Source organism: Rattus rattus, chromosome 7, assembly GCF_011064425.1.
Source record: "Rattus rattus isolate New Zealand chromosome 7, Rrattus_CSIRO_v1, whole genome shotgun sequence".
Classification (NCBI taxonomy): domain Eukaryota; kingdom Metazoa; phylum Chordata; class Mammalia; order Rodentia; family Muridae; genus Rattus; species Rattus rattus.
The window spans coordinates 128,056,147-128,083,890 of record NC_046160.1 but is presented as its reverse complement, the minus strand read 5'-3'; the positions used below and the strand labels follow the sequence as shown (position 1 = coordinate 128,083,890).

At 50.1% G+C, this 27,744-nt stretch overlaps 1 protein-coding gene across 9 annotated transcripts in view; it reads right to left on the bottom strand.

The window, feature by feature from the left end:
- Positions 1 to 27,744, bottom strand: part of Ppp2r5c (protein phosphatase 2 regulatory subunit B'gamma) — a 134,662-nt gene that overhangs the window by 65,070 nt on the left and 41,848 nt on the right. The window contains exon 1 of one of the 9 annotated variants that reach the window (XM_032908440.1): positions 17,441 to 17,582. The exons of the other annotated variants lie outside the window; for them this stretch is intronic. Coding sequence (XP_032764331.1) covers positions 17,441 to 17,462 — 22 coding nt within the window. The 5' untranslated portion in view covers positions 17,463 to 17,582. Of the gene's footprint in view, positions 1 to 17,440; positions 17,583 to 27,744 lie in introns of those variants that run through there. 9 annotated transcript variants of the gene reach the window in all.

The following is a 27,744-nucleotide window of genomic DNA, read 5'->3' as shown; positions in this document are numbered from 1 at the left end:
TCATTATCTTTGCTGGTGCGTGAGATAGACCCGAGGGTCTTGCACATGCTAGACAAACGCTCAACCACTGAGCTACACCCTCAGCCTCCAAGATCTAACAACCGAGTTCCCTCAAACTGTTGTGAATTTGAAAACTTTTAATTTCTTTTGCCTGTTCTCATGTGTCTATTTCCCATAGTAACACCCCTAAAATCAAGTTGAGTCTTCATCTTTAAGAAATAGTGGATTCTGTGCTGGCTGACAAAGTAGCTGGGTTTCCTACACAGTGGCTCCGTGCTGGGGCCTAAGTAGGCAGGTGTCTGCCATCTCATTTCTCACCTGTTTCCACCTTACTTCACATCCCATGAACTATGAGGACTGAGGTGACCGCTTTCCTATCAGGTGAACTGCAAGGACCCCTGGTTCTGGGAAGAAGGCATGCACTGAAGGCTGACCACTATCATGAGCGCTGTTTGTCCTCCTGTAGCTAGGCTTGTTTGGTGGCATTCTAGAAACCACCACAATGGGGAAACCACATTGAGACAGCAAGCAGCTGAGGCTGGGCCCCTGACACCATCCCTCCTCTGAGCAGTGTGGGTGGGTAAACACTTGCTAGTGAAGCCCAAGCTCCCAGGCCATCCATTCCTTCCCGACTTCCCATCCCATGGTCGCTGTGCTGTGCTTATCTCTCGTTCATAGTCCTCTTGCTGTAAGAAGACAGGCTGGTCCCCTGAGTTGGAGGCTGCTTCTTTTCCCAAAGCCAACCTTGCCCCAAGCCTCAGGAAGGGACTTGAGGTGCCTGCTTTCACTGGGGATGAAATTGGGGCACACTCCTTCCTTACGCCTAGCCACTACTGGTTCTCATGAAATCCAAGTGCTGTTTATTTAATGAGGCAGTCATTACACTTGAAAAAGCAGGAGCTGAAGCCAAGTTCTAGTCCATTCACGTTCTTCCCTCCCCAACAGGGTGGGGCAGGGTGGAGGAGGTCAGGTGGAGATAAGGTGGGGACTGGTCTCCTTGGAAACTAACTCAGCGAGGGAAGACACCCAGGGGACAAACTGCTCTGCAGGCCAGGCTCCGCCATGTTAAGAAGCAGAAGGAAGGAAAGTTCTGTAAGCCTCAGCAGGCCGACACTTGAAACTGCCCGCCTACGGATGTGTCCATGCATGGTGGGGTGCCTCCTCTAGGCACTGGTACAAGCCAAGGGGAGAGCTAGGTACAAGCCAGGGGCAGCCTTTCCTAAGTTTGCCTTTTGCTTTAAGGTGTCTTGGGCTTCCTTCCTCTTTCCCTCAGGCTCCCCTCCCCGAATGTGGCTAACCTCCATGCTAGCTTAGCTCAAATGGCATGGCTGTTTTCCCTCTCCTCCTGGCAACTGCTGACTTATAGGTTTCCTGCCCTGGGACTTGTCTTAAATTCTAATAAAGTTGTCCTTGGAAGAAAGGAAGGAAGGAAGAAAGGAAGGAAGGAAGAAAGGAAGGAAGGAAGAAAGGAAGGAAGGAAGGGGGGGAAGGGAAGGAAGGGGAGGGAAGGAAGGGAAGGGAAGGGAAGGGAAGGAAGGAAGGAAGGGAAGGAAGGAAAGGAAAGGAAAGGAAAGGAAAGGAAAGGAAAGGAAAGGAAAGGAAAGGAAAGGAAAGGAAAGGAAAGGAAGGGAACAGAACGTAGGTTTTCCTGGGAATCACAAATTCACAATGCTCACCGATACAAAGTGCAGAGAGAGGGACTCAAACACTTAGCCCAAGAGAAGGCCCAGGGTTTTAAACAAGAAGACTTTAAGACAGGCTAAACAAACCCTGAAGGTAAATGCGGGGACCCATCAGGCCACTGTCTGCTGATGCCGGCCATGTTCCCTATCCAAGAGCCTAGTTCCCGAATGCCGTGGGGAACGGAGATGGACACCGAAAGTCCTGCCACTTCATCTTCCACTCGTTAACTATTAAACGACACGGCCACACCTGGTGGCCAAGCTCAGCAACAGGCGGCTCATTTCTCTAAAGAACAAGGGCAGACAATGAGTATGACCGGTACAGGAAGATTCCAGAACTCCCAACAGCCAAACAGCGCAGCTAGGCACCAGGATCCTGTTAGAGAGAAAGCAGACAGCTCTAAGCAGGCAGCTCTGCTCAGCTTCTGTTTCCTGCTTCCTTTCTCGGCATCTCAAACACAGGCACTTCCTTCTGGACACACACTCTGTCTGCTGCTATGGGTCCTGGCTCTTTTTGTCCATGATGGCCACTGCAGGGCTGAGAGGGGTCAGTGAGGGAAATAAAAACTGGTGTGTGCGGTCACCTAGGGAGCTAGGATAGACACAAAGGCAGGCACTAGGGTGCTCTGGATCTTCCCTGAGATGCCTCCCTGAGTCCACCACATTTCCACTGATACGGCTCAAGTCCTCCTATGGCCTGAACACCCTTCAAGGGTTCTGTGCCAAAACTCAATCCCCACAGGGAGGTATGCAGTGCACAGAGATGTAGGCAGGGCCTCTGGGAGATGATTAAGAGCAGATAAAGTCCTCAGGTGGAGAACCAAGCTTGAGGTATGAGCTAAGTAAACTCTTCATATTACCTCAGAGCTCATGGATCTCAATACGTAAAAGAACCCTCGCTGAGAACAATCACGTCCGACCTGCCTGGCCATCAGCTAACTCACTGCTGCTGGGATGCCTGTTAACAGCAGGGAAGCCACACAGAGGCCCTTCCTGTCTGAGCATGCTTCCCTGGGGCCTTGGGTGCCAGGGACCGGGTAGAGCAGGCTGACTGAAAAGGATAAGGCCACTCGGGCTGTGCCTTCCCTTCCCCGCCCCACTGGCCTCCTCCTGCACACGCCCAGCTTACGGCTCAGCACCTGCCAACGGTGCCATGTAACTAATGATGCCAGCGTGGCCGGTGTCAGTGACCTCTGTTCCTGCCACCTGTGGCAGACTCTGTTACGGCCTGGCTACTGGGGGGAGTGACTGATCCTGGGGGTTTTGAGATCATCAGTGGATGGGTCCCTTGATGGGTTCACAGTATGATATTGTTACTGGAAACTGGTAAAAGGAAGGAGGGTGGTTGAGGTCAAGTTGGAGGAAGTAGATTTCTGGGGTATGTCCCAGCATTCCTTTCTCCGCCCTGGCTCCTTCCTGTGTGTCTTTTCTTATCTTCCTGTCTGCCATGCGGTAAGCAGCCCCTGCCATACTCTGTTTTCTGTCTCACCATGGCCCTAGAACCACAGGAGTCAAGGTCTCTGCTCGGAAACCTCTGAAACTGAGCTCAGGTGCATCTTCTCTCCTAACTAAGCTATGCCAAGTCTACCACAGCACACATGCCCACTAGGAGCTGACTGGGGGTGGCAGGGCATTCATCAAGAGGCAGGTGCCCCTCTCTCACTGGGTCATGCTGAAGTGGGTCACCCCGGGCCAGGATGTCCAGTCTGGGGAGAGAGGGAAATGCGTGCATCCTGAAGTATAAATGGAAAAACCTACATTTCTTCCTTTTCCTTCTTTTTAAAATGCATTTGTTCCCCCTCCCCCTTTTTTAAAATTAAAGAGGACAACTTTAGTAGAATTTAAGAAAAGTTCCAGGGCAGAAAACCGATAAGTCATAGCAGTTGCCAGGAGGAGAGGGAAACCAGCCATGCCATTTGAGCTAAGCCAGCATGGAGGTGAGACACACTCAGGGAAGGGAGCCTGAGGGAAAAGGGACAGAAAAGATGACCAAGTGATGCTGTTCCTTTGGAGTCTGGACGCATGCTATCATCTCCCTCTGGTGACTAGGGTCTGTGCTGCTGGCCATTCACAACCCCTCTTCCCACCCACTCCCCCCCCTTTTTTTTACAGAGGTAAGGATGAAACCCAGGGCCTTGTGCATGTCAGGCAAGAGCCTCACTTCCCGCCCACATCTGAGCTGTCTTACACATCTGCCCCAATGCTAAGCCTGCGTCCTGGATCATGCACACCCTTCTCATGCTGTCCACTCAGTGTCTGTCTGCCTCTGTGCAGCCAGACAAGCCTAGAGTGGGGCTGCTTATCCAGTTGTCTCAGGGCTGTGGTACCATTGGTGTCTCTTAGAAAGGACGGGAAACCTGCCAGGCAGAGGGTGCTCCTGTCTAGATGTAGCCCCGTGTGACACCGGCCTACTGTGGCCCTGATTCATGGCCTGCTCCCTGACTGGCCCCATGACCCAAGAGCAGACACTTCTTTCCCTCCAGTTTTAGGACCATGGCAGCCTGGTGCCTCTGCTCTCTGTGCATCTGAGACTGGTGGCTTTCCTGCAGAATGCATTCTTAGTCTTTGTGGCTACCCATCCCCTCTCGACTCTCTGTGACTGGGGATTCCTGTGCAGAAGCAACTTATATTCCTGACACTTCTCAGCCACACCAAGGCACAGCCGTTCTTTTGTCCAGACTCTGATCCTTAATTCAACCCGTATTTAAGTCTCTGATACTAAAGGCGTAAGGCCCCGGAGGAGCCGAGTGCAGCAGGGCACAGCTACAACCCCAGCACCCAGGAGTCAGAGGAAGACAGGGCACGAGGTCAGCCTGGGCTACACAGCAATCCTTTCACAAGACCAAAACACTATCACAACCCGGGTAATAGCAGGACTACCTTGGCTGGAACCCCAGTGTCTTCCTGAAGACATTAGTGACCCTGGGAAGAATCCTTCCTTCTTTGGGCCTCAGGTTCCTCGACTAGGAAACAGGAATCGTTGTCACACTGGGTTGTGAGTCAGATGACGTAACATGTTTAGAGCAAACGCCTCAATACAGCGGTTTCAGTAAAGCTCCGTTGTTTTGGTTCTTGATGCCAAGTGACTTACTAGTATATACTGCTGGATCCTGTCACCCACTAACGCTCCAGGGGCATCTGCAAGGGAAGAGACATTTCCCATCCACTCCAGGCGTTTCCAAGCAGGCCACTGATGCACCGGACTTAGCAAGTCAATCTGTATCTACCTCCAGGCAGAGTTTCTACTGAGCAGTGTCTGGTTCTGCATAACTCAATTATGCTCCTACCCTGCACAACCCAGGGCAGTGCCTGGACATTCTTGCTGTCGGAGCACGGCAGTGAACAGGGACTGCTTAAATGTCAGCTCAAGGGGGCCGGCTGAATCTGAATGCAATTATCCTAATGTACCACTGGGTCACAGGGGCCATTTTCTCTGCTAAGTCTATTCACATCTTAATATTATCAACAGCTGGATAATTAGATTTGGGCGGAAAACTATCCTGAAAGTTTTTATGTTTATGAAGGGTTATAATAGGTTCTTTTTCTTTTCTGTAATGGTGTGTGTGTGTGTGTGTAATTGCGGGCAAGTACCTTGCAAGTAGGCACTGCACTGAAAGCTTGCGGGTAAACTGGATATGGACGACTGGCTCGTGCCTCTAATTTCAGCACTTGTGACGCTGTAGCAGGAAGATCATGAGCTCACTGCCAGCCTGAGCTACAAAAGTGAGACCTTGCCTCCAAATGCCCGAACAAACTTATAAATAAAATTCTTCGCCGTGGACTACTGAGCTACGGTTTCTAGGTGAAATTACATTTAGTAGCTGGCTGACGACATCATATAATAATGCTCACAGTAAAACAAGAAACTTAAACAATATAAGAAAGGATCACTGAGATTAGCACTGTAGGCATTGGATGCCACTCCAAGGGGTCCCCAGGAAGCAGACATGCAGACGGAATGAGCACAGCTCTGGGGACTGTGGTTTGAATACACTTGGCCGTGGGAAGTGCTCTATTAGCAGGTGTGCCCTTGCTGGAGGAAGTGCATCCCTGTGGGGGAGAGCTCTGAGGTCCTAGGCTTAAACTCTGCCCAGAGCTGAAGGGACACTTCTTCCTGGCTGCCCTCGTCATTCAGGTCAAGATGTAGAACTCTCAGCCCCTTCTCCAGTGCCATATCTGCCTGGACGCCGCCATGCTTCCTGCCGTGCTGATAATGGACTGAACCTCTGAACCTGTAAGCCAGCTCCATTTAAAAATGTCCCTTATAGAAGTTGTCTTGGTCATGGTGTCTCTTCCTAGCAATGGATCCCTGACTAAGGCAGGGATCAAACATGACCTACTCTGCTGCTCTCACATCCACCATCCGGTGTCCAGTTGTCCTATCAGGCCAGCATTACCTCCAAATGTCTATGCAGCATGCATGTACCGTGTACACGGGTTGGTAAGATGATGTGCAGTGTACACGGGTTTAAGATGATGTGCAGTGTACATGGGTCGGTAAGATGATGTACTGTGTACATGGGTCGGTAAGATGATGTGCAGTGTACACGGTTGGTAAGATGATGTGCAGTGTACACGGGTTGGTAAGATGATGTGCAGTGTACATGGGTCGGTAAGATGATGTGCAGTGTACATGGGTCGGTAAGATGATGTACCGTGTACATGGGTCGGTAAGATGATGTACCGTGTACATGGATCGGTAAGATGATGTGCAGTGTACACGGGTCGGTAAGATGATGTGCAGTGTACATGGGTCCATAAGATGATGTACTGTGTACATGGGTCGGTAAGATGATGTGCAGTGTACACGGGTTGGTAAGATGATGTGCAGTGTACATGGGTCCATAAGATGATGTACCGTGTACATGGGTCGGTAAGATGATGTGCAGTGTACACGGGTTGGTAAGATGACCGGAGCGTCCATCACACCACACATGCCTCAGGATTACTGCGCTTCCCTGACTCCGCCTGGGCCTCACTGACAGTGAACTCCGTAAAGGGCTAACAACTCTGCCCACGATAAGCTGCACCCACCATGTGGCCTACTGCCTCCCACCCCTGCAGTGGGACTCAAGTAGGGCCTGCCACGCCCTGTGGTTTTCCCTCTGTCCACCTGAGTACCAGCCAGGCCACACAGGCTTGAGACAGCGCTGCCGTCCACAGACTGCGTGCGTGATGAAATAACCCCAACTCAAAAACCTTTCTGCTTTGAATTCAACTTTGCCCAAATATTAACACTGTGGGCTAATATTTCCTCTGGGTCTACCTAACAGGTTTTTACTCTATTTTTAATTTTTTTATATAACCCATTTTATTTTAGGATTTAAAACTACAGTTAACAGGACAATTCTTGTTTAAGTTTATAAAGGTAAATGCTAAAATTTTGAATTATGGGGATAATCTTTAAGTGTTAGTAAGCTAGAAAAAATTCACGCACTGTATCTAATGTTTACAATGGAGGTATTATACTTAAAATTTTTATTTAAACAGCATGTAAACAACTGTCCTCAAATCCCCTGGCACAAGACGTACATTTCTGAAATACAAGACAGACTCATTTCTAACAGTTGCAGACTCTAGCTGTCGGTGAGCTCCATTCCCATAGCCGTGGTTTCGGTTTAAGGCTGGCAGGAGGGGCCCACAAGGAGGACGAGTAGAGAAAGACCAGAGCATCATCCGGGTATGGGAGGTGCCTCGGGGCTGGCTCCCCCTCCCCCTTTAGTGACCACAGCACATCTAGACGTGGCACTCAGCCCAGTCCCGTGGACTGTGGCGACTTTGGCTCTACAAAGTATTTCAGCTCCTGGGGAGACCACAGCTGCTCTCATCACCTCAGTGTCTCCTGAGCCTGCCAGAGCTAGTCATCCCTTCCTTAGCTGGCTTTGGCCAATACGTCCACACTCCCCAAGGCCAGGAACGGTCCAATACTCAGTGTCCTGGTTCTAGGTGATCTCCAGAGATGGCACCTTTCCTCCCTGGGAATGGACTGAATACACTGTCAAGATGTAGCCCCGTGTGACACCGGAAATGGAAGCAGAGAAGTGCCCCACCAGACCGTCACTCAAGCCCCTCCTTCCCTGACTGCAGAGTCACAGGTGAACAGACCTGCTCTGGACTGAGACAAAGTTCCAGCAAAGTCAGAACAGAACAGTGATCCCTAACAGGACGGTTCCAGTGCCACCCAAGGCTCCTAGAGGACTGGACTTACATCTTACTGCACACAGCATGAAGATCCCCAACTGTCTCCAGCCCCCGGCCAGTTCTGTGGCAGAGGCTCATAGTCCATGCCTTTGTAGTTTTGAAAGAAGCAGAGCCTGTACTGTTAGACTCAAATGCCACACTGTGAGAGCATCATATCGCTTCCTTTCTCTTTCTACTGGGCCTCCGGCAGGCCAGACAAGTACTCCACTTGAGCTACATGGCTGGTCTGGCGTGCCTTCTGTGTCTTCAATTTTGAGGAAGGTTTCTAAGTAGCCTGGAGATGACTTATTCTGGAAATACTGCTGTCAAATGTAGCTTCACACAAGGTCTCTGCTGTCGCCAAATGAGAGTGTATGGTCCAGATACGACACAACACCTGCTCAAGTTCTCGGGTGGACGCTACACTCAGGATACATCTGTCCTGCCTGGACCACGCTTGGTCAGAGTGCAGACCACTGAAAACTTTCAAGTCAGTGTGGACAGCTGGAACTGAACTCCCAGACAGTGAAGAGAGACCTGGAGACAAAACACTTCCCTGCAAGTTTGACCTTTAAGGCTGTGCTGTATAAACACAGTGTTGTCAGACAACCCCAACAATCTCCGGGGAAGAGCAGACTATTACCGCCCTAGGCGGGGTGAAACTGACTTGCAAATATTGTGGTCTCTCCAAAGGAGCCCACAGAATCTCCAGCCACATGATCAGACCAGACATTTTCAGTAACTCAGTGACCATGTAATACTTTTGCCAAACTTACACGTAGGGATTTCAGCTTTGCCTTCTTATAGCTTCTGATTCAAAGCTGGCCTCCTCACTCCCAGGCAGCCTGGGAAGCCCCTCCTGTGCTTCTCGGTGACAAGCTCATGCTGGTGGGACCATCTCAGAGCCTGCAGTGGGAGGGCGACTATGTTTCGGCAGACTGGACAACAGAATAGCTCGGGGGCAAGGCTGAGGCCAAGACAAGTCATCCTGAAATGGAAGCCCCCAGCAGTCAGGCTTCGTTAGTTGGGGTTAGTGATTTTGGCTGGTTCTAGACCCGGGCCAGGCATTCACACCTCTCACCTTGTTCAGGACCCACAGCAGTTTCTGCAGGGAGACACTCACTGTGGTCATTTTATGGAACACTAACAGGTTAACTTGCTCCAGGTCATACTAGTTAAGGGTCCATGTCATGAGCGAAAGCAGACAAAGGCTAGAGGCAGGGCCGGCTGTGCTCTGCAGTCTGACCTGCAGGCCAAGGTGACTCCTGGGACAGGCACCCTTGCATTGAGGGCTCTGTGTGCCTCCTGTAACTCAAGGGAAGCTGGGGAGCTGCCCTCAGAGCAGCATTCCCAGGCTGTATCCACTTCTTGTTCCTGGAGGGCCCTGCTTCAGCTATTTGCCAACCCCTCCTCTAATTCTCTCACCATAGCATCAAAGCATGCCTTTGCTTAAGACCTGCTTTGAATGGACACACTTTTGACTAAGCCCCGTCCTAAGCAGCAGTAACCCAAGAAATCGGGGATTTAATGCATTAATTACATATTGTCACATTTGTTAGTATGTAATTACTAAACGAAATAACATTCAACTATGAATCACTTCAAAATTTTCTCTGGTGTTGCCAACAGTGGTGCATGCTGACCACATCTGGAGGCACTGTGGCCATCCCACAGCGGAGAAGAGAGGGTAAAACAAGTCACCCTCTCTTTGGTTGACTACTCAGCAGTTTGTGTTTCCAGCTGTCCACTGAACGAAGAAAAGGAAGACTTTAATGTCCATGGCTATGCTCTTTTTTCCACTGGGAGGACAGAGACAGACAGACTGACAGAATGACCAACCAAGCAAGGGACCCTTGCCAGCTGTGGTGGTTTGAGTAAGAATGGCCAACATAGGCTCCTACATTGACTTGTGCGCAGAGTCCCTAGCTGACTAGAATTGTGTCCTACTGCAGTAGGTGTGCCCTCGTTGGAGGAACTGTGTCACTTGGGAGTAGGCTTTGAGGTTTCAAAAGCCCACGCTAGGCCCAGTCTCCCTCTGCCTGTGAACCAGGAAGTAAAGCTTTGAGCAATCACTCCTGCACCATGCCTTCCTGCCCGCAGCCTCCACACTCCCTGCCATGATGATAATGGACTAACTCTCCCAACTGTAAGCAAACCCTCATTAAGTGCTTTCCTTTTTAAGAGTTGTGGTGGTGGTCACAGCAACAGAATACTCAAACGATAGCTTTGGTTGTAAGATAAAGGACTAGAGATCCCAGTGTTAGACTCTCTCTGGGTCCCAGGCCCCAACCAGTCTATGACCTTTCGCTCTTTGACTTACACCATATGACTGCAGCTCAAATAAGAACATTTCTGGATAGATGTTGACAACAGGTAAATTCTTTCACTTACTTTAGGAAATTCTATGGGAATGAATATATATATCCCATTTTACAGACAATGGACACACAGTTGATCCCCGCACCCTCAACGACAAAACAAAACAAAACAAAACAAAAGAAAACAAAAACCCACAGAACCAAACTCCACTCAAAAGTTGAGTCAGTTCTGTACCCTGGACTCGAATCTACAACCCCAGTACGTGTGAGTGAGGGTAGGCTGTCAGGGGCATTTTGGATATTTCTGAGAGCAGCCCAGACCACTTGAGACTGCCACATTTGTGCAGATGATCTGATTGTGTATGTCATGTCAAATTCTCTTATGGGAGCAGCAAAAAAGCAATACAATGTCCCATGTCCTGGGAAATGTAAGCTTTTTATGCATAAATAACACACCTTCCCCAGAGCTCAAGGAGCTTCTCCCCTAGGCTGTGAGCATCTCTGAGCAAGTGAGTTCTCACTCTCACGCTACACAGCACCGTCACCCTGTGCCACACCACACACACACACACACACACACACACACACACACACACACACACACACACACACACACACACAACGTGCGCGCACCACAGGGCTATTCTCATGGCACCACTGCCATTTGCTGCTTACTTAAACCTGTTAACACACACCAAAGTGCTCAGAAATGTCTGATGAGTAAAGGTTCACAGGAAAACCCTATGACACCCATACAACCAATCCCTTATTCCCCACACACACCCATTTCTCTGCCAGGCCTCCCAGCATGTCCAGCTGCTGAAAGGCTGACCACCCTACAGAGTCGGCCTGCAATACTTCTCACGGTGACTGGGGGCACTCCGGCAGCGGGAAGGACAACAAAGTATAACTACAAAAGCCCAACAGCCATCAGATAGTCCACTTGAAAATAACACATGGTGTTTTGAAAGTTTATTCCTCATCTCCTGTCCAATGCTGGCAGCGGGAACTAATGGCCACCTCTACCATTGATGGCCACCAAAGAACAGGCTACCTCAACTGAGCCATGAGAGAAAGTTCAGTCAGATTTAGCTGAATGGGCCTTCATGATGTCCAGTTGTATAGTGTGACAGGCTGTAGAAAGCCTTTCTGAGAGGAGGAACTGTTTGGGGTCATGATTTATTGTAAAAACAAACTTTGTGGTTTTCACAAAGCACAAAGTTAGGCATCTTCTAGTAATGATGATCCTTGTCAACAAACACAATGTCTGTGTGTGAGCAGAGTGCTCCCTGGTCCTCACCAACAACACAATGTGTGTGAGCAGAGTGCTCCCTGGTCCTCACCGACAACACAATGTCTACACAAGTGAGCAGAGTGCTCCCTGGTCCTCACCAACAACACAATGTCTACACAGGTGAGCAGAGTGCTCCCTGGAACTCACCGACAACACAATGTGTGTGAGCAGAGTGCTCCTGGTCTCACCAACAACACAATGTGTGGAGCAGAGTGCTCCCTGGTCCACACCAACAACACAATGTGTGTGAGCAGAGTGCTCCCTGGTCCTCACCAACAACACAATGTGTGTGAGCAGAGTGCTCCCTGGTCCTCACCAACAACACAATGTGTGTGAGCAGAGTGCTCCCTGGTCCTCACCAACAACACAATGTGTGTGAGCAGAGTGCTCCCTGGTCCTCACCAACAACACAATGTGTGTGAGCAGAGTGCTCCCTGGTCCTCACCGACAACACAATGTCTACACAGGTGAGCAGAGTGCTCCCTGGTCCTCACCAACAACACAATGTGTGTGAGCAGAGTGCTCCCTGGTCCTCACCAACAACACAATGTGTGTGAGCAGAGTGCTCCCTGGTCCTCACCAACAACACAATGTGTGTGAGCAGAGTGCTCCCTGGTCCTCACCAACAACACAATGTGTGTGAGCAGAGTGCTCCCTGGTCCTCACCAACAACACAATGTGTGTGAGCAGAGTGCTCCCTGGTCCTCACCGACAACACAATGTCTACACAGAGTGAGCCGAGTGCGCCCTGGTCCTCACCAACAACACAATGTCTACGCAAGTGAGCAGAGTGCTCCCTGGTCCTCACCGACAACACAATGTGTGTGGCAGAGTGCTCCTGGTCCTCACCAACAACACCCTGTGTGTGAGCAGAGTGCTCCCTGGTCCTCAACAACACAATGTGTGTGAGCAGAGTGCTCCCTGGTCCTCACCGACAACACAATGTCTACACAGGTGAGCAGAGTGCTCCCTGGTCCTCACCAACAACACAATGTGTGTGAGCAGAGTGCTCCCTGGTCCTCACCAACAACACAATGTGTGTGAGCAGAGGGCTCCCTGGTCCTCACCGACAACACAATGTCTACACAGGTGAGCAGAGTGCTCCCTGGTCCTCACCAACAACACAATGTGTGTGAGCATAGTGCTCCCTGGTCCTCACCAACAACACAATGTGAGTGAGCAGAGTGCTCGCTGGTCCTCACCGACAACACAATGTCTACACAGGTGAGCAGAGTGCTCCCTGGTCCTCACCGACAACACAATGTCTACACAGGTGAGCAGAGTGCTCCCTGGTCCTCACCAACAACACAATGTGTGTGAGCAGAGTGCTCCCTGGTCCTCACCAACAACACAATGTGTGTGAGCAGAGTGCTCCCTGGTCCTCACCAACAACACAATGTGTGTGAGCAGAGTGCTCCCTGGTCCTCACCGACAACACAATGTGTGTGAGCAGATGCCCTGGTCTCACCAACAACACAATGTGTGTGAGCAGAGTGCTCCCTGGTCCTCACCAACAACACAATGTGTGTGAGCAGAGTGCCCCTGGTCCTCACCAACAACACAATGTGTGTGAGCAGAGTGCTCCCTGGTCCTCACCAACAACACAATGTGTGTGAGCAGAGTGCTCCCTGGTCCTCACCAACAACACAATGTCTACACGGGTGAGCAGCGTGCGCCCTGGCCCTCTCCGACAACACAATGTCTACACAGGTGAGCAGAGTGCTCCCTGGTCCTCACCAACAACACAATGTCTACACAGATGAGCAGAGTGCTCCCTGGTCCTCACCAACAACACAATGTGTGTGAGCAGAGTGCTCCCTGGTCCTCACCAACAACACAATGTGTGTGAGCAGAGTGCTCCCTGGTCCCCACCAACAACACAATGTGTGTGAGCAGGTGCTCCCTGGTCCTCACCGACAACACAATGTGTGTGAGCAGAGTGCTCCCTGGTCCTCACCAACAACACAATGTGTGTGAGCAGAGTGCTCCCTGGTCCTCACCAACAACACAATGTGTGTGAGCAGAGTGCTCCCTGGTCTCACCAACAACACAATGTGTGTGAGCAGAGTGCTCCCTGATCAGAGTGCTCCCTGATCCTCACCAACAACACAATGTCTACACAGATAAGCAGAGTGCTCTCTGCCCCCCTCCCAGGTCTAGATGTAAGTAGAATACTCCAAATTCTCACCAACACACACAATATCTACATGTGTGAGCAGAGTCCTCCTGGATCACTCACTCTCACACACAAACACACAAACACACACACACACACACACATTATCTTTACATGTCAGTGTCCATATCCTTACCAACACACTTAAGTCTACATGTGTGAGAAAAGTGCTCCTGTATCCTCACCAACACACGTTATGTCTATACGTGTGAACAGAGTGCTCCCAGGTCATCCCCCTGCCCCCGACAGACAATATCTGTATGTGTGAGCAGAATGCTCCCTAGATCCTCACCAACACAATGTCTACCTGCATGTGCAAAATGCTCCTCAGATCCACAGGTTACAACACCCCCAGCCTCCATGCAAATTATTTGGATTAGCATTCGATTCCAAAATGATGGCCGTTTAGAGGCAAACGCTTGATCTTGTTCACTTGCACCAAACCTGATCATCTAGGAAGCATCATCCTGGCTATGGAGACAGAGTTTCACTGTGGAGCCCTTGGTATCCTGGGCTCACTCTGTAGATCAGGCTGGCTGTGAACTCAAGAGACCCAGCTGCCCCTGCCGTCCTCTGAGATTAAAGGTGTGCACCATTATGCCTGGCTAGCAATGAAGACTGCTTAAAGGGATGTAAAATTCGCACAGCGCGGACAGCACCGCTTCCATGTTCCGGAAGCTTTGCATTACAGGAGCACCCTACACGGCGCGGGTCAGCACCCTCTCCTCTCTCCTTCTGCCGCTGGCACCTAGCCAGCACCTAGGCTGCTCATTCAGGCTATTTCATGTAAAACATGGGCTCTGAGATAGCAGACATCATTTGAAGTATTTTGTGGTGACTCTGAATGCAAACATTTTTGGGGTCTATGGATGGAGTTGGAATTTCACTGGCATATGTCTCCTGAGAGTAAAAACAAAAACAAAACAAAAACAAAAACAAAAACAAAAAAAGGAAAAAAGCCCAGTTTAACACCAAAAAAGCACTATGGGTATTAAGGACAGAGTCTTGTTCTTCCTGTGGATAGTCACAAGTGCTGTCATGGAGCTGCACAGGGCTTGGGACATGAATGAGCCTGGTCCAGGGGAAACGAAGACTCTGTGGGCCCGAGTCACAGCCCTGATCTCCTAGGGAATGGAGGGTTTCATCTTGAAAGAGTCGCTTCATCTTGACGGGCAAGACTGACAACAACTGAACCTGCATCAGGATCAACAGAAGAGGATGGCAGCTTTGAAGAAGAAACAGGACGTGTGAATCCCAAGTAGATGGGACACTTCAGCTTTCTAGTTGGCCTCCGGTCTGGAGAGGCCAGAGGCAGGCAGAGCAGGACAGTCTTCACAACTGAGAGGTGGAGCAGCAGCTCCTCCCCTTTTACGGGGCTCACTCGAGGGTGTGTAAGCCACAGGGTGATGCTATCTGTTTCCCAGATTAGCTTCCCATGCAGCCCAACTCAGCTTTTACCCTGAACTCTAACTATTAAGTCCAAAGAGGTTTCAGGATGAATCCTCCAGGTTTCAGAGGCATCTTTCCCCTCAGACTCAGAGATGCTTCTTGGGAGTGAGTGGAAGTGACCCTGTCTTCATCACCGACTTGGTCTGTGGAGGTCACAAAACAGAACAAAGAGGTAGGGTGTGCCAGCAAACAGATCCCAAATTTACCGGAAGTGCAAGAGACGCAAAGTATCAAACCGCCTTGGGAAGAAGACAGAAGGGGGGAGGCTTGCTTCCTGTGGTCAGAGCGAGAGCAAAGCCAAAGCAAGGAAAACCAAGTAGCTCAGACATGAGGTGGGGACCAATGGACCAGGGTGGGGGCTCTGGAACTGTCTTCCCGTTTAGGTCCACCGACTTTCGGCAAGCCTGTCAAGTCAGTCCAATGGGGCAGGGAACAGTTATCTCAAGAAATGATAATGGGAAAACAGGGTATCCACCTGCAAAACGCTCAAGGCCACACCCTTCATCTGCCTGGAGATACCAACCAACTCCATCTGATCAAAAGGTCTAAACGCAGGCTGTAAAATGACTTGGAAGGACACAGGAGCAAATGTTGGGGTTCTGTATGGCTCCTCAGATGTGACTCACAGAGCACAGGGACAAAAGGAAGTAGCCTTTGTGCAGATTAGAACCACTCTTCAGCAAAACAGTGAGGACATCCAGAATGGAAAATACCTTGCAACGCCTACATCAGCCAGGGCTGAGCAGTCATGCTGCCACTGGCCACACCCTTCCTGCCATTCTACACTCCTGGGCTCCTCCCTCTTTGTTCCAGCTACCCATTTATTGTCCTGCCCTGCAAGGCCTCCTCTCTTCAGCACCAGGAAGACCAAAGCCACTAAGGCCAACTTCCTTCTGCTCCAGAAATGGCAGGGCCATCCTCCTCCGAGGCTGTGAGAGGGCCAAGCTCTTAACCGTTTTACCATTTACCATGAAAAAAACAAGACAAAACAAAATGAAAGGCACGGGTCTACCAGGAGCATGACCACGCCACTCATGCAATTAAATGAACACAGAAGGGCAGAGCAAGAGCCAAGCCTCGCCAGGGACCGACCTGGACACTCCACTTGCACTCTGTTGCCCTGGCGAGAGGGCAAACGCTGAGAAGAGAGGGCCTGCCTGGCCAGAAGAAGTGAGAGAGCCAGGTTCTGGCCAAGTCTCAAACCCGGAGCCAGGATGGTGTTGCTTCAAAACTGCATTCTAGCCCTGAACAGGGGAAAAGCATGCATCTGCCTCAAAGATCAGGAGGGCAACGCCCTGCTCTTAACGCTTCTCTTCCTGCGGATCTGCATGCTTTTGGTACACACCCTCCCTAGTCCACCCTCCTACTGCAGCCATCACTTTCAGTTTCTGAGTGTGATTTCATCACAGCCACAGCAAAAGAACAGGGAGCCCGGCTCTGCACAACATGGCTCTTTGTCCCGCCTCTGCTGCTCTCCCATCAGCCCCATGAAGGACTCTGCTACTTATCAACACAAACCTCATCCTGGTCTGACCGCCCCTGCACATCTCCCTTTGCTCTAGTGCTACCAATGAGCTTTATAAAATGCCTTCTGAGCAGGAGCCTGCCCTCTCCTCAGAGCCTCTGAAAGCTGCTACACACAGCCCTGTAACATGACCAAGTCTAGTACCAAGAGATGGCCCAGCGCCATGTTGGTGATTTCTAAACACTCGCCTAAGGAAGGACAGCAGACTTACCATGGCCACAGCAGGAACTCAAGGCTCGTTTCTGCTGTCCTTCCATGTGTCTGAAGTGTCCTTCCTTGGGTCTGAAGTGAGCTCAGCAACCTAGTTCCTGTGTGACACTCAAGCTCATCGGGTACAGCAAAGGCTACATGGTCACCATGCTACCAACAGTGCACCCAGGGGTCCAGAGCAGGGAGCCTTTCGTCACCGTACAGATCATGAAACATTTGTATCTACAACCATTTCTCCTTCCACAAATGGTAAGCTAAGCCAGAGCCTGCTTCCAGAGGAAGGTGCCTCTGTTCTACAAGAGCTCCACGCTACTTAGCACGGGCGCAAAGAAGAGTTACCACAGTGCCAGACGCTCAGATTCACATTAAGCGTCTTCACCAGGAGTAACATCAGGGTCAGCAATGAGGTACGTGCCAGTGATGCCTTAACAATCCAGCTAGACAGTGGGTCCCTCGGGGTAGCCGAGGCCCTTAACTAAAATGGAGGCAGGTCACCATGAGCACCAGGGCTGTGAAGAGAGACTGCGGCCGGCCGGCACTGGATACAGCTCAAGGCCCTGTTGAGTTAATTCCACCATAACCACAAGCCCTTGGGAAGAGCCTTACCTTCCTGCCCCAGGATCTGCATCTTGTGTTTTTTCTAGATGACACCATCAGATGGAGGAGCGTGTTTCGGGAGCCTGCACTCTACACCACCGCAAACGTGGCAGACAGTCCTGCCGAGATCTCCTTGATAAAGGACCTCCAAGAGCAGCCTCCCATGCCTGCCGAGAGCATGTGAGCCCAGAACTGTGAGTCAGAAAGCCCAAGGCCTCTGTCGCCAGCTGCCCCAGGACCTCGGGCGAGCTGGCCACCTCTCTGCTCTCAATTCCAGGACTGTAAAGATGCGGCTAATGACACCTGTTTACCTCCTCCCAGCAGGGACGGCGGCTAATGAGCACCTGCAAGGCGCTTTGAAGATGAAAGACTCCAGCGCCGGTGACAGCAGTGAGGGTCACTCTCCCAGGGAGCCAGGCAGTGCCCTAAGCCCCTCTCCCACACTTCGCATAAACAATAGGAAGAACCCCGGGGAAGGTGAGGATGGTGCTGCTGGGCACACTGGCTAGTAGGAAGAAGCCCAGCGCTGACGGCTCTGCCTGGGGCGGATGGGTAAATATTTACCCGGGCGGCCTGTCTAGTTACTATGGACGCCATGGTTAAGGCTGTTAACTTGGCTGATAAGTCCCTGCTTCCTGCCAAAGAACGCTTTACCGAGAATGCTTCTTAAAGTTTCCTTTATTTTTTTTTAAAACATTTAAATGAGAAGTGTGTTGTCAGAAATTACTTTGTGGCTCCAAGTTTTGCCCACGATTCACGTATAGGCCATCTTTGTGAAAAACAGGAGGGTGGAAAGAATCAAGTAAGGCAAAGGCCCTGCCGACCTGCGGCACTAAACGAGGTCAACAAAGGCTGGAGGGGCTTCTTATGCATGAGCACGTGTGCGCGCTCGCTCGCACACACGCACGCACACAGGCACGCATGTACGCACGCACGCACGCACTCGCACACACACAGAATCCAGCTAGTTAGTTTTCCAACCTAGGAAGACAGAACGGTCTGTGTCTGTTTGGCTGTATATGATAAATTCAGCTCACACACAAATGAAATACAAAACTTCATGATTAGTATTTTAAAGCTCACGTTTAAATACGTATAAAACTTGAAAGTGAAAAAAATGCAGAGTTCCTATTAGTATTATGCCATTTAAATAAGTCACACCCCACTCCGAGGTTTACCTGCCTCAGAAAACTTTAGTTTCAGTATGAGATGGCCTCAGTTACATCTAGGAAATAAGTCAGAAAAAAACAGAGTGGGAGCTGAGCCCTCAGGAGGCTAAGGCTAGACTGTGGCCAAACTCCAAGAATGGGGCTTTGTAAGAGAGGAGGAGAGGCAGCTTTAGGAAGAGATCAGCAGATACAGTCTCTTCAGGTTGTCTGTCCTTTGCTGCAGCACTGGAACTAAATCCAAGGCCTCGTATACCCTGGTGAGCACCCCAGCCTTGAGTTCTGTGTCCCTAGCCCTAACCTGTAACTACAGGTATAACTATACATCTTACTTTTGAGTAATAAAACACATTGTGTGAGTGCATGGGTGTGCATGCGTGTGTATGCATACTCGAATGTGAGAGGAGGTATACGCACTTGTGTGTAAGGGCTGGGGGTGAGGTAGGGGGTGCTGCAGAGGACACTGGGTGTCCTGCTCTGACACGCTCCAGCTTCCTCTTCTTAAACAGTCTCTTACTGACCCTGAAACCAGGTTTGCCACAAGACAGCCTGAGTGGTCCTCTTCTCCCCTGCCCCCTCCCCACAGCTCTAGGGTAAGAGCCACGTGCACAGGGGCACACTTGGCTTTTTACAAGAATGCTGGATCTGAACTCAAGTCCTTGTGCTGTTGAGATGCAAGTTCTCTTACCTACTGAGCCATTCCTCCAGATTCCCAAACGCTTCTTTAGCACAGTGCTGTTTGTGATTTTGTCATGAAGAAAAATGTCTGAGCTAGATGTGGTGGTGCTTACTTACAATCCTAGCATGCAGAGACTGAAGTGAAGGGTGGTGTATTCGAGGGCAGTTGGGCCTACACAGTATCCATAGGAACCGTCCATAGTTCCAAGAATACCTGAAACAACCCAGAAACTGGAGGCGAATGTATGAGGCCGTGAGCAAGCCTGTTCTGGATGGTCACTGGCATTCCCTCCTGGCATGCGTCTCCCGCAGGACAGAAGGAGAACTGGGCTGAGTCTCACTGCACTCCTCTTCTTCACGGTGTATTCTGAAATGTCAGCGATCCTTCCTTTCACCTTCCCATGAAAATACGGCATCTGGTCAAATGCATTTCTAAAGAGAACATGCTTGCAGACTCGGGAAGGTAAAGACCCAAGCCAGACCCTGTAAGTGGCAGTCAGCCCCTCCCTACACCTGACAGTTTTGATTCCTGGGCAATGTCCGTCTGACAACCCAGGCAGGGCTATGTCTGGAGGGCAGGGTCACTTAGTGAATGTGGCCCAACCTTTTAAAATTAAAATGTCCTTCAAAAGATCAGTGACAGTCGCAAGAGTAAAAGGTCTACTTAGGTCTGAAGAAGTAAGAAAAGGAAACAGGCATCTCCAGGCCGTGGCGAGGGAGAACACTGGGACTCCGGCCTGCTACATCCCTGACACCTGTAAAATGACGACAGAGCTTGGTGAGGCTGTGCCTACGGACAGCCCAGGCCAGGTGGCAAATGCTACACACTTGTCTCCTCCTTCCAAATGCTTACCCAGTCCAAAAATTTTAGACCAAAATGACAGAAAGGTAGGGGAGACTGAACCCAGTGTTTATGCCCTAAACACATCAACAGCATGAGGCGGGTTATAAATGTGCCAACAGCTGAGAGCATCGCTTGTTAAAAAGTTTCGTTTCCTCAAATTTCTTACATTTTACTTGTTTTCCTTAATAAAGAAATAAAAATGACTAGAAACTTTCTGTGACTAAGAGCACATTTACATTATTTGTGTGGTTAAGTAAACACACACACACACACACACACACACACACACACACACACACGAGAATGCCCTCAAGTGCCCACAGCAGATTGCAAACAAACGGCAAGCACTTGGCAGCGCAGGTGGTCGCAGAAGCCAAGGATGAGGCCAGGGAGAATTTTGGTTTTAGTTCCGACTAAGAAAAAGGGCAAAAGCTAGACAGTGGTGGCACATGCCTTTAATCTGGGAGGCGGAGGCAGGAGGATCTCTGTGAACTTGAGGCTAGCCTGGTCTACACAATGAGCTCCAGGACGGCCCGAGTTACACAGAGAAATCCCATCTTGAAAACAAAACAAAAATAAACAAACAAAAATGCAAAGGTGGTTTAATCATATATGCATCAAATGAAAAGGATTTCAAAACAGGTTTTTAAAAAGATAAAGGACACTAAGCAAGATGTGTGGGAGTCCGTGAGGCCTGGACACTCACCCTGCACAGCCCGGGAGCCCGCCACAGTCTCAGGACTCACTGCTTAGCTCACCGGGCCTATGTTGTTTGCTTTGTTGTAAGGATCTGAGCGGACACACGAGACACCGGCTCTGGGAGACACAGGGCTAGTTAGGCTCACTCACTTCCAGGCTGGGCTGGAGACTCTTGGATAAGGTTTTCTGACTTTGGCGGTGTCAGGAACCACTTACCCACTCACAGTGTCAGGGTTCTACGAAGACAATGAGCTTGCACTAGGTGGGTTATACCCAGAGTTTCAGGCCACCGAGGGAAATTTTTAATGTCACCCTCTCCTTAAAAATGGTTATTAATAGGCCTAGCTTATGTCAGACCACACCTTTACCAAAAACAGACTTATTCTTTTAGGGAAATGGCACTCTTCTATTCTACACTGTGGTGTGTGTCTTTGACAGCAGACTTAGCAGAAGGCAGCGGGTTTGCATGGCTGCCTCTGCTCAACTTCCTGTGGTAAGTTGTTTTCATCAAGGGGTATGGGAAACGCACGGGTGCTCGCGCGCTCTCGCTCTCTCTGTCTCTCTCTCTCTCACACACTCACACACACACTCCAGCAGCCTGAGCCTTTCTAATGGTTCCCATCTGACATTAAAACTCAGCAAGTGACAGTGCAACTTTATTTACTTTTGTTGGTATTTTTGATTGGCTGATTTTTGACACTGTCTTACTCTGTAGTCCAAGCTAGCCTGAAGCTAGCAGTGATGCTCCTGCCTCAGCCTCCTGCATGCACCAGCCACTACACCTGCCCAACAAATGCCACCTTCTTATGTATTGGCTGCACCGTGGGTCTGAGGCTGTGCTGATGAGACTTCGGTTACTGGAAACCCTGGTGTGCAGTGCACAGTCAACGGCTCTGCTGCTGGTTCCGTCTTGCACTGTGTTACTTGTTGGTCCCTAGGAGCATACTGGAGCACTACAGATCTCCCACTGTAAGTGGACAATACCACCAACCCCAGCAGGACAGTCTTTCCTGGGAGCTTTCATACCTACAATGGCAGATACAAATTTTCCAAAAGCGACACTTGGTTTGAAAGCTAAAGATTTATAAGAGGCAAAAGGTAGTGGAGACTGTTTGCTTGAGCATATCAGCTCACTCTTTGGATTTCTGAGGAAATAAGCCAAAATGTTCATGTCATAAACACAGTGTGGCTTTTGGTATTTCAAGTAAAAGTGATGGCCCTAGGAACGCGGCAAGAGAAGTAAGCTTATAATTCAATTTACCAGGAGGGGCGTTTCCTCAGCAGAGCCAAAGCACTGAGGCCAGCTGAGATGCAGCCTTCCCGAGACGCCTCCACGGGCGCTATGCACTTCATCACAGACTTGAGAAAGTTTGTGTCGGAGGTGGGATTTTCTAACGTGAATACTTTCATGCTTCGTCAAGTCAGACAGGCACGTGCCTGTCAGAGTCACCGTGGCCACTGCTACCTTAGTCTATGAAAGTAGCTGTTTACCGAACACTGTCTCAACATCGAACACTGTCTCAACATCGAGCCAGGCTCTACACACTGCTCTTCCTGTGTTGGCTATCTGAAAGGCACCCCTGCAGAGACCCCTTCAAGGCAGCTCTGCGACTCTGGGGCTCCTGGTGTGCATGGTTCTCTGTAGACTACAGGGTTGTCACAACCACTGAGTTCCGAGTGTGTGGCCCTCGGGTGCATTTGGCCTACACAGAGCTGTGTGGGAACAGAAACCAGCTTCAGTATGCACCTCCTCCCACCTCTTCTCTGAAGCCTACCTGGACTGAAGGGCCAGCAACTCTGCAAGAGCTCTGATTGCTCTCTAGAACAGACTACTACTGTTCTTAGGACTTTATATGTTAAAGCACCACAATTTAGAAACAGCACTTATGGGCAACATAGTCAGCAGACAAAAAATTCAGCATATGGGTTGGGGATTTAGCTCAGTGGTAGAGCACTTGCCTAGCAAGCGCAAGGCCCTGGGTTCGGTCCCCAGCTCCGGAAAAAAAAGAAAAAGAAAAAAAAAATTCAGCATATGATAAAAGCTGTCATATGCAAATGATAAAGAGATGGTAAAATCCCCAAAATATTAACATATCAAGCTCTACAAAAGCACCACGATATTAAAAATTAAAATAGTAAGACTTAGGGTTACACCTGAGATCTCACTTAGTTCAAATGCTGTCTAATCTGACAGGGAAAAGGTTAAAGTAAGCCGAAAGAAAAGCCGAGCGCCAGTGCTTCCTGATGACACACAACAGAGTCAGCCAGGCACGGTGCACACGCCTGCAGTCCCAGACACATGGGAGGCTGAAACGGGAGGGCTTCTTGAGCCCAGGAGTTCGAGGTGGCCCCTGGGATCGCCCAGCAGATGACTTCACACACGCTCACAGGGCTCTGAGGGCTGCTTTAGGGTGGCAACACAGTAGGAGATGAAAAGGCTTGGGAAGCCAGAGACAAACAGACCTCAACTGAACTTCAAGGGCAGTAAACACACAGGTGTCCCAGCTGTAACTGTGGTTGGCTCTTGGGCTCCAGAAAGTACCACAGGTACCTCACAAAAGGGTCCCCACAGCCACCACTAACATATGAAGAGACAACATTTCATCTTAAGCTACTGACTTATACTTCCTGTTTATCCCTCTCGAAAACAGTGCTGAGGGAAATCGAATTATTATTCCTATTTCTAGGCTCACGTACCTGATATAACAAGGGGTTTGGATCTAATCGTGTGTCTTTGTCCTTACCCTGAAACTCAGAAGAAACCTTGGTTTTATCTCCTCAAGTACCGTACAGGCAGCTCGTTACTATGTAAGGCCAGTAGGAATGCTGTCAATATCAAATCAAGCACAGACCTCAAAATACATGGGGAGCCGTGCAGCCTCTGTGAGTCAGCAGCCAGGGGTAAAACAACCCATACAGGGCAGCTGCTGACCACTTAGGGAACGATTCTTATGCTTCAACAGGCCTATCGCACTCTTCCTAAAGCACAGCTTCTCTAACAGTCTTCCTTCAAGCATCGTGAAAACCTTGAAGCCTATGTACAAGTGAATGGATATTGGGGTGTCTCCTTCCCTGGACCCCATGCTGTTTGTGTTAGCATGCTACCTGAGACTTAGCAGAGATCCTAGCGCTTCCCTGATATACGTCAGTCTGCATTCCCTTGCAGTAAGTTACAAAATCCTATCTTTACCACACCCAGACAACCAAGGAAGTCCACAGCACAGGGGACAGCAGCACGCAGTGCTCCCCAACTGCCCAAACCCACAGTTAACAGGCTTCACCTCAGGTGTGTGCCCCAGGTTGGCCTTGAACTTACAAACATCTCGAGTTAGTCTTGAGGTTTTGATCCTTTTATATCAGTCTTGCAGTGCCAGAATTACAGGTGAGCACCACTCCACACAGCTTGATCTTGTAGTTATTTTAAAATAACGTTTTAAATATATTTCGGTACGTGTGTGCGCACACATCAGAGGGCAGAGGACAAGGACTCGGTTCTCTCCCTCACCACGTGGGTTGCAGAGACAGAACTCAGATCACCAGCTCCTCCTCTGAGCAGTCCTGTCGGCCCCTTGGCTTTGTACTTTTCCAAACACGAAGCTGATCTACATTTACTCACGGTGTTTAACCATTACACTTTAGCCTGCATTCTTAAACCAGAACGATTTTTTTTGACTTAGGAATAATTCACAAACCTAAGATAAAACCAATCCTCCATCTGCACAGAGAGTCCTTGCTTCGGGCAGTGTCTGTCACAGTTAAAAAGGAAGGCTTTAAGCATTTTCAAAATTACATTACAAAAACTCGTGTGTGTGTGTGTGTGTGTGTGTGTGTGTGTGTGTGTGTGTGTGTGTGTCCGAGTGCGCGCTCTCGCGCACATGCGGGCACATACAATGTACATACCACGGCCTGTGTGTGAAGGTCAGATGACAACCTGTAAGAACTGGTTCTCTCTTTTCACCATGTGGACTCCAGGAATTGAAGTGGAGTTATCAGGCTTGGCGGCTAGCTCCTTCACCTGTGGCCATCTTTTGAGCCTTGTCTGGTTTTTTGCTACATAGCCCAGGTTGGCCTTAAATTGGCTATGCACCTCAATCCTCCCTGTCTTAACCTTCCAGAGGGCTAGGAATACATTCTATCACACGTGGTTTAAGGAAAAGCTTTTGGGGGCTGGAGAGATGGCCCTGTCATTAAGCACTTCTGCCCCTGCAAAGGATCAGAATCTCCTTGCACCAGTGTCTAGTGACTCACACCACCTGTAAATCCAGGTGCAGGAGATCCGGTGCCCTCTTGTGGCCTCCTTGGGTTCCTGCACTCAAATGTGTATACACACACACACACACACACACACACACACACACACACACACACACTCACTCTCTCTCTCTCTCTCAAGTTTAAAAAAATCTTAAGAAAAAAACAAAAGCCTGTGAGGAAGTAAGTGGGTGTGTATGACCCACAGCAAGCCTTACTTTCTCATAAGTAAGGACTGCTGCTCCTCAGACATCACAGGACACAAAAAGTCCTGTGTGCAGGAAACAATGACTGTTCCCCTCACCTCGAAATTCTGTGACAGGAGCTGTACTGGGCTCTGATTGTCTTAGACTCACTGCATTTCTGTGGTCCTGCAGAAGGCGCTCCCCTTTCTCTCCAGAAGGAAAACAGGAAAAATAATGTCTTTTAGCATTGGAGTGACTGAAAAGGAGAAGTGGGCAGGTGGACGTGGCCTTGGTCCTGAAACTCACAAACCTGTAGTCAATGCTGCTTCTGCCTCTGGGACAGACACCTGAGGCAGCAACCACACAGTAGGCCCCCAGGCTGGATGGCCAGAGGTTGAGGATAGATGCTAACCAGCAGGGTGGACCGCTGAGAGCAAGTGAGCAAGCCAGGGCTCCTTGGGCCTGCAAAGTACTACAGGGCAAACACACAGCAGGTGCAGGCTGGCGCACGCCAGCTGTGCCTCTGACCTGCCACCAATTCTCTTCCTACCCCCACCCGCCCTCCCAGGACACCTAGCCCAGGTTCTCAGAGCCCAGGCTGTTGTCTTTGAGCTATGAAGTCCCAGCTTCTCATCTTTCTGTCTCTACCTCCAGAGCGCCCAAGAACCCAACCCTTGGCTCCATGAGATGCTAGGGATGGAGCCCTGGGCTCCGTGGACACCGGGCAATGGCTACCAACTGAGCCATATCCCCAGTCTCCTCTCTCATTCTTCCACACAATTAGCACGTCTCAATGAAAAAAAAATCAGAAAATGGCTTTTACTCTCAGGCAACAACCACGTGAGTAGGCCTTCTCCCCACTCCAAGGGCAGAAGTAGTTACTGCAGCCTTCACACACACCCCTTCCCCAGAAGGTGCACGCACAGGGAGGGTGCTCTGCTCCTTCCGATACTCTGCCACTCAGAGGGTGGGTGGGTGACAGCGGCTCACGAAGTTAACTCCAGGCAACCAGAGAAGGAGTCCTTACTTTACGTTCACTCGGGCGGCTTCCCTCCCTTGCTTTGAGACTGTGGCTAACAGTGGATCCCATTCTGGCCAGCGCTCAGACAACACCCGCCTCAGTGTGTCCTGAGCACCCGCCCACCCGCGCTGCGGTCCCTGTGTGGGAAACGGAGGCGGGATGGAGGGTCAGCTGCTTCACCTGCTTCCTGCATGGAGTTGTCTTTCTCACTGGCAACGTGAACACCCACCAGTCCAGCAAGCATCTGAGACAGAGCAGGGTTCCCTTCATTAGACCCCACTTCCCAGGAGAAAGAGGCTATGTTAAAAAGGACCACCGGCTCTCCTGCTACCGGCTTGATGTCCGCACTGTTACCCGGAAGTTGCTAGGACATCAATCAGCACAAGGTTAACAGGTGGAAGACTTTCTGATGGCCCTGAATTCAGGTACTGTCATCAGGAAGAGGTTCCAGGCTGCCTGTCCTGCTTCCTTCCTGGTCACTGGCCTCTTTCTGGCTGAGCTGTCTCTGCCTGACGCCTAGCTCTGAGGTGGGTCAGCTGAGCTCCAGCGAGCCATGGATGGCAGGAGAGGCGATGCTGGAAGCTTCAGGAGCCATGTTCTACTCCTCTTCACAGGCAGCTCAGACTCGCAGGAGTAGCTAGAGCAGGTGGGGAGCCTGCCCCCTGCATGTGTAAATAAACCTCTGTGGGTGACAGGTGCCTCTTCCTTTACCTCTGTAGCTGCTTTTGCTCAGGGCAAAAATATTTACAGTCTGGACTTTACTTCAAGAGTGCCAATTCCAGACTAGACCTTTGCTGTCCAATTTGACAACCCTGGCTGACACTTATCTAAAATAAAGAATTTTAAGTGCTTGACGGTCACATGTGGCCACGGGCTAGTAGAGTGGACATCACAAAGTGTGTTCTCATCTCGGCAGACTGCTCTCTTGGACAGTGCTGCAAATGCAGGATCTAAGTCGTCAAGCTAAATTTATAGCATCGCTCTCCCTGCAGGCAGTCAGGCCTACACCTGGTTAAACCGTCTTCTTTCACACCTGAAACTTTTAGGAACGGCAAATTCCCCACATGATTCATTATCCGCGTCATCAGCTACCGAACTGGGACCACAATCAGGTGAGCAGCAGCAGTCACTGCGACTGGACAGCCCCCACCCCAGTGTCCCCTGCATCGCTCAAGTTCCAAGTTAGGACAGCCTAGTGTGTGGTATTGTCAAACACAAGGTATGCAAAATGAATAAGAAATGAACTCTGGGTGCAAAACTGTTATGCAAAACGGGGCCATTGAACTGAACAGGTGAGCAGGCACCAGGGAGGAAACTAATCCTCTGGCAAGACATTCGGCCAACATCCACAAATTCTCTTCAAAAGTGAATTCTAAAGACAGCCAACAAGACGAGACAGCTTCCGAGACTGGGACTCTAGTCCTACCATTTATGTGATCTTGGGCAAGTTGTATTCCCTTTGGGGTGAA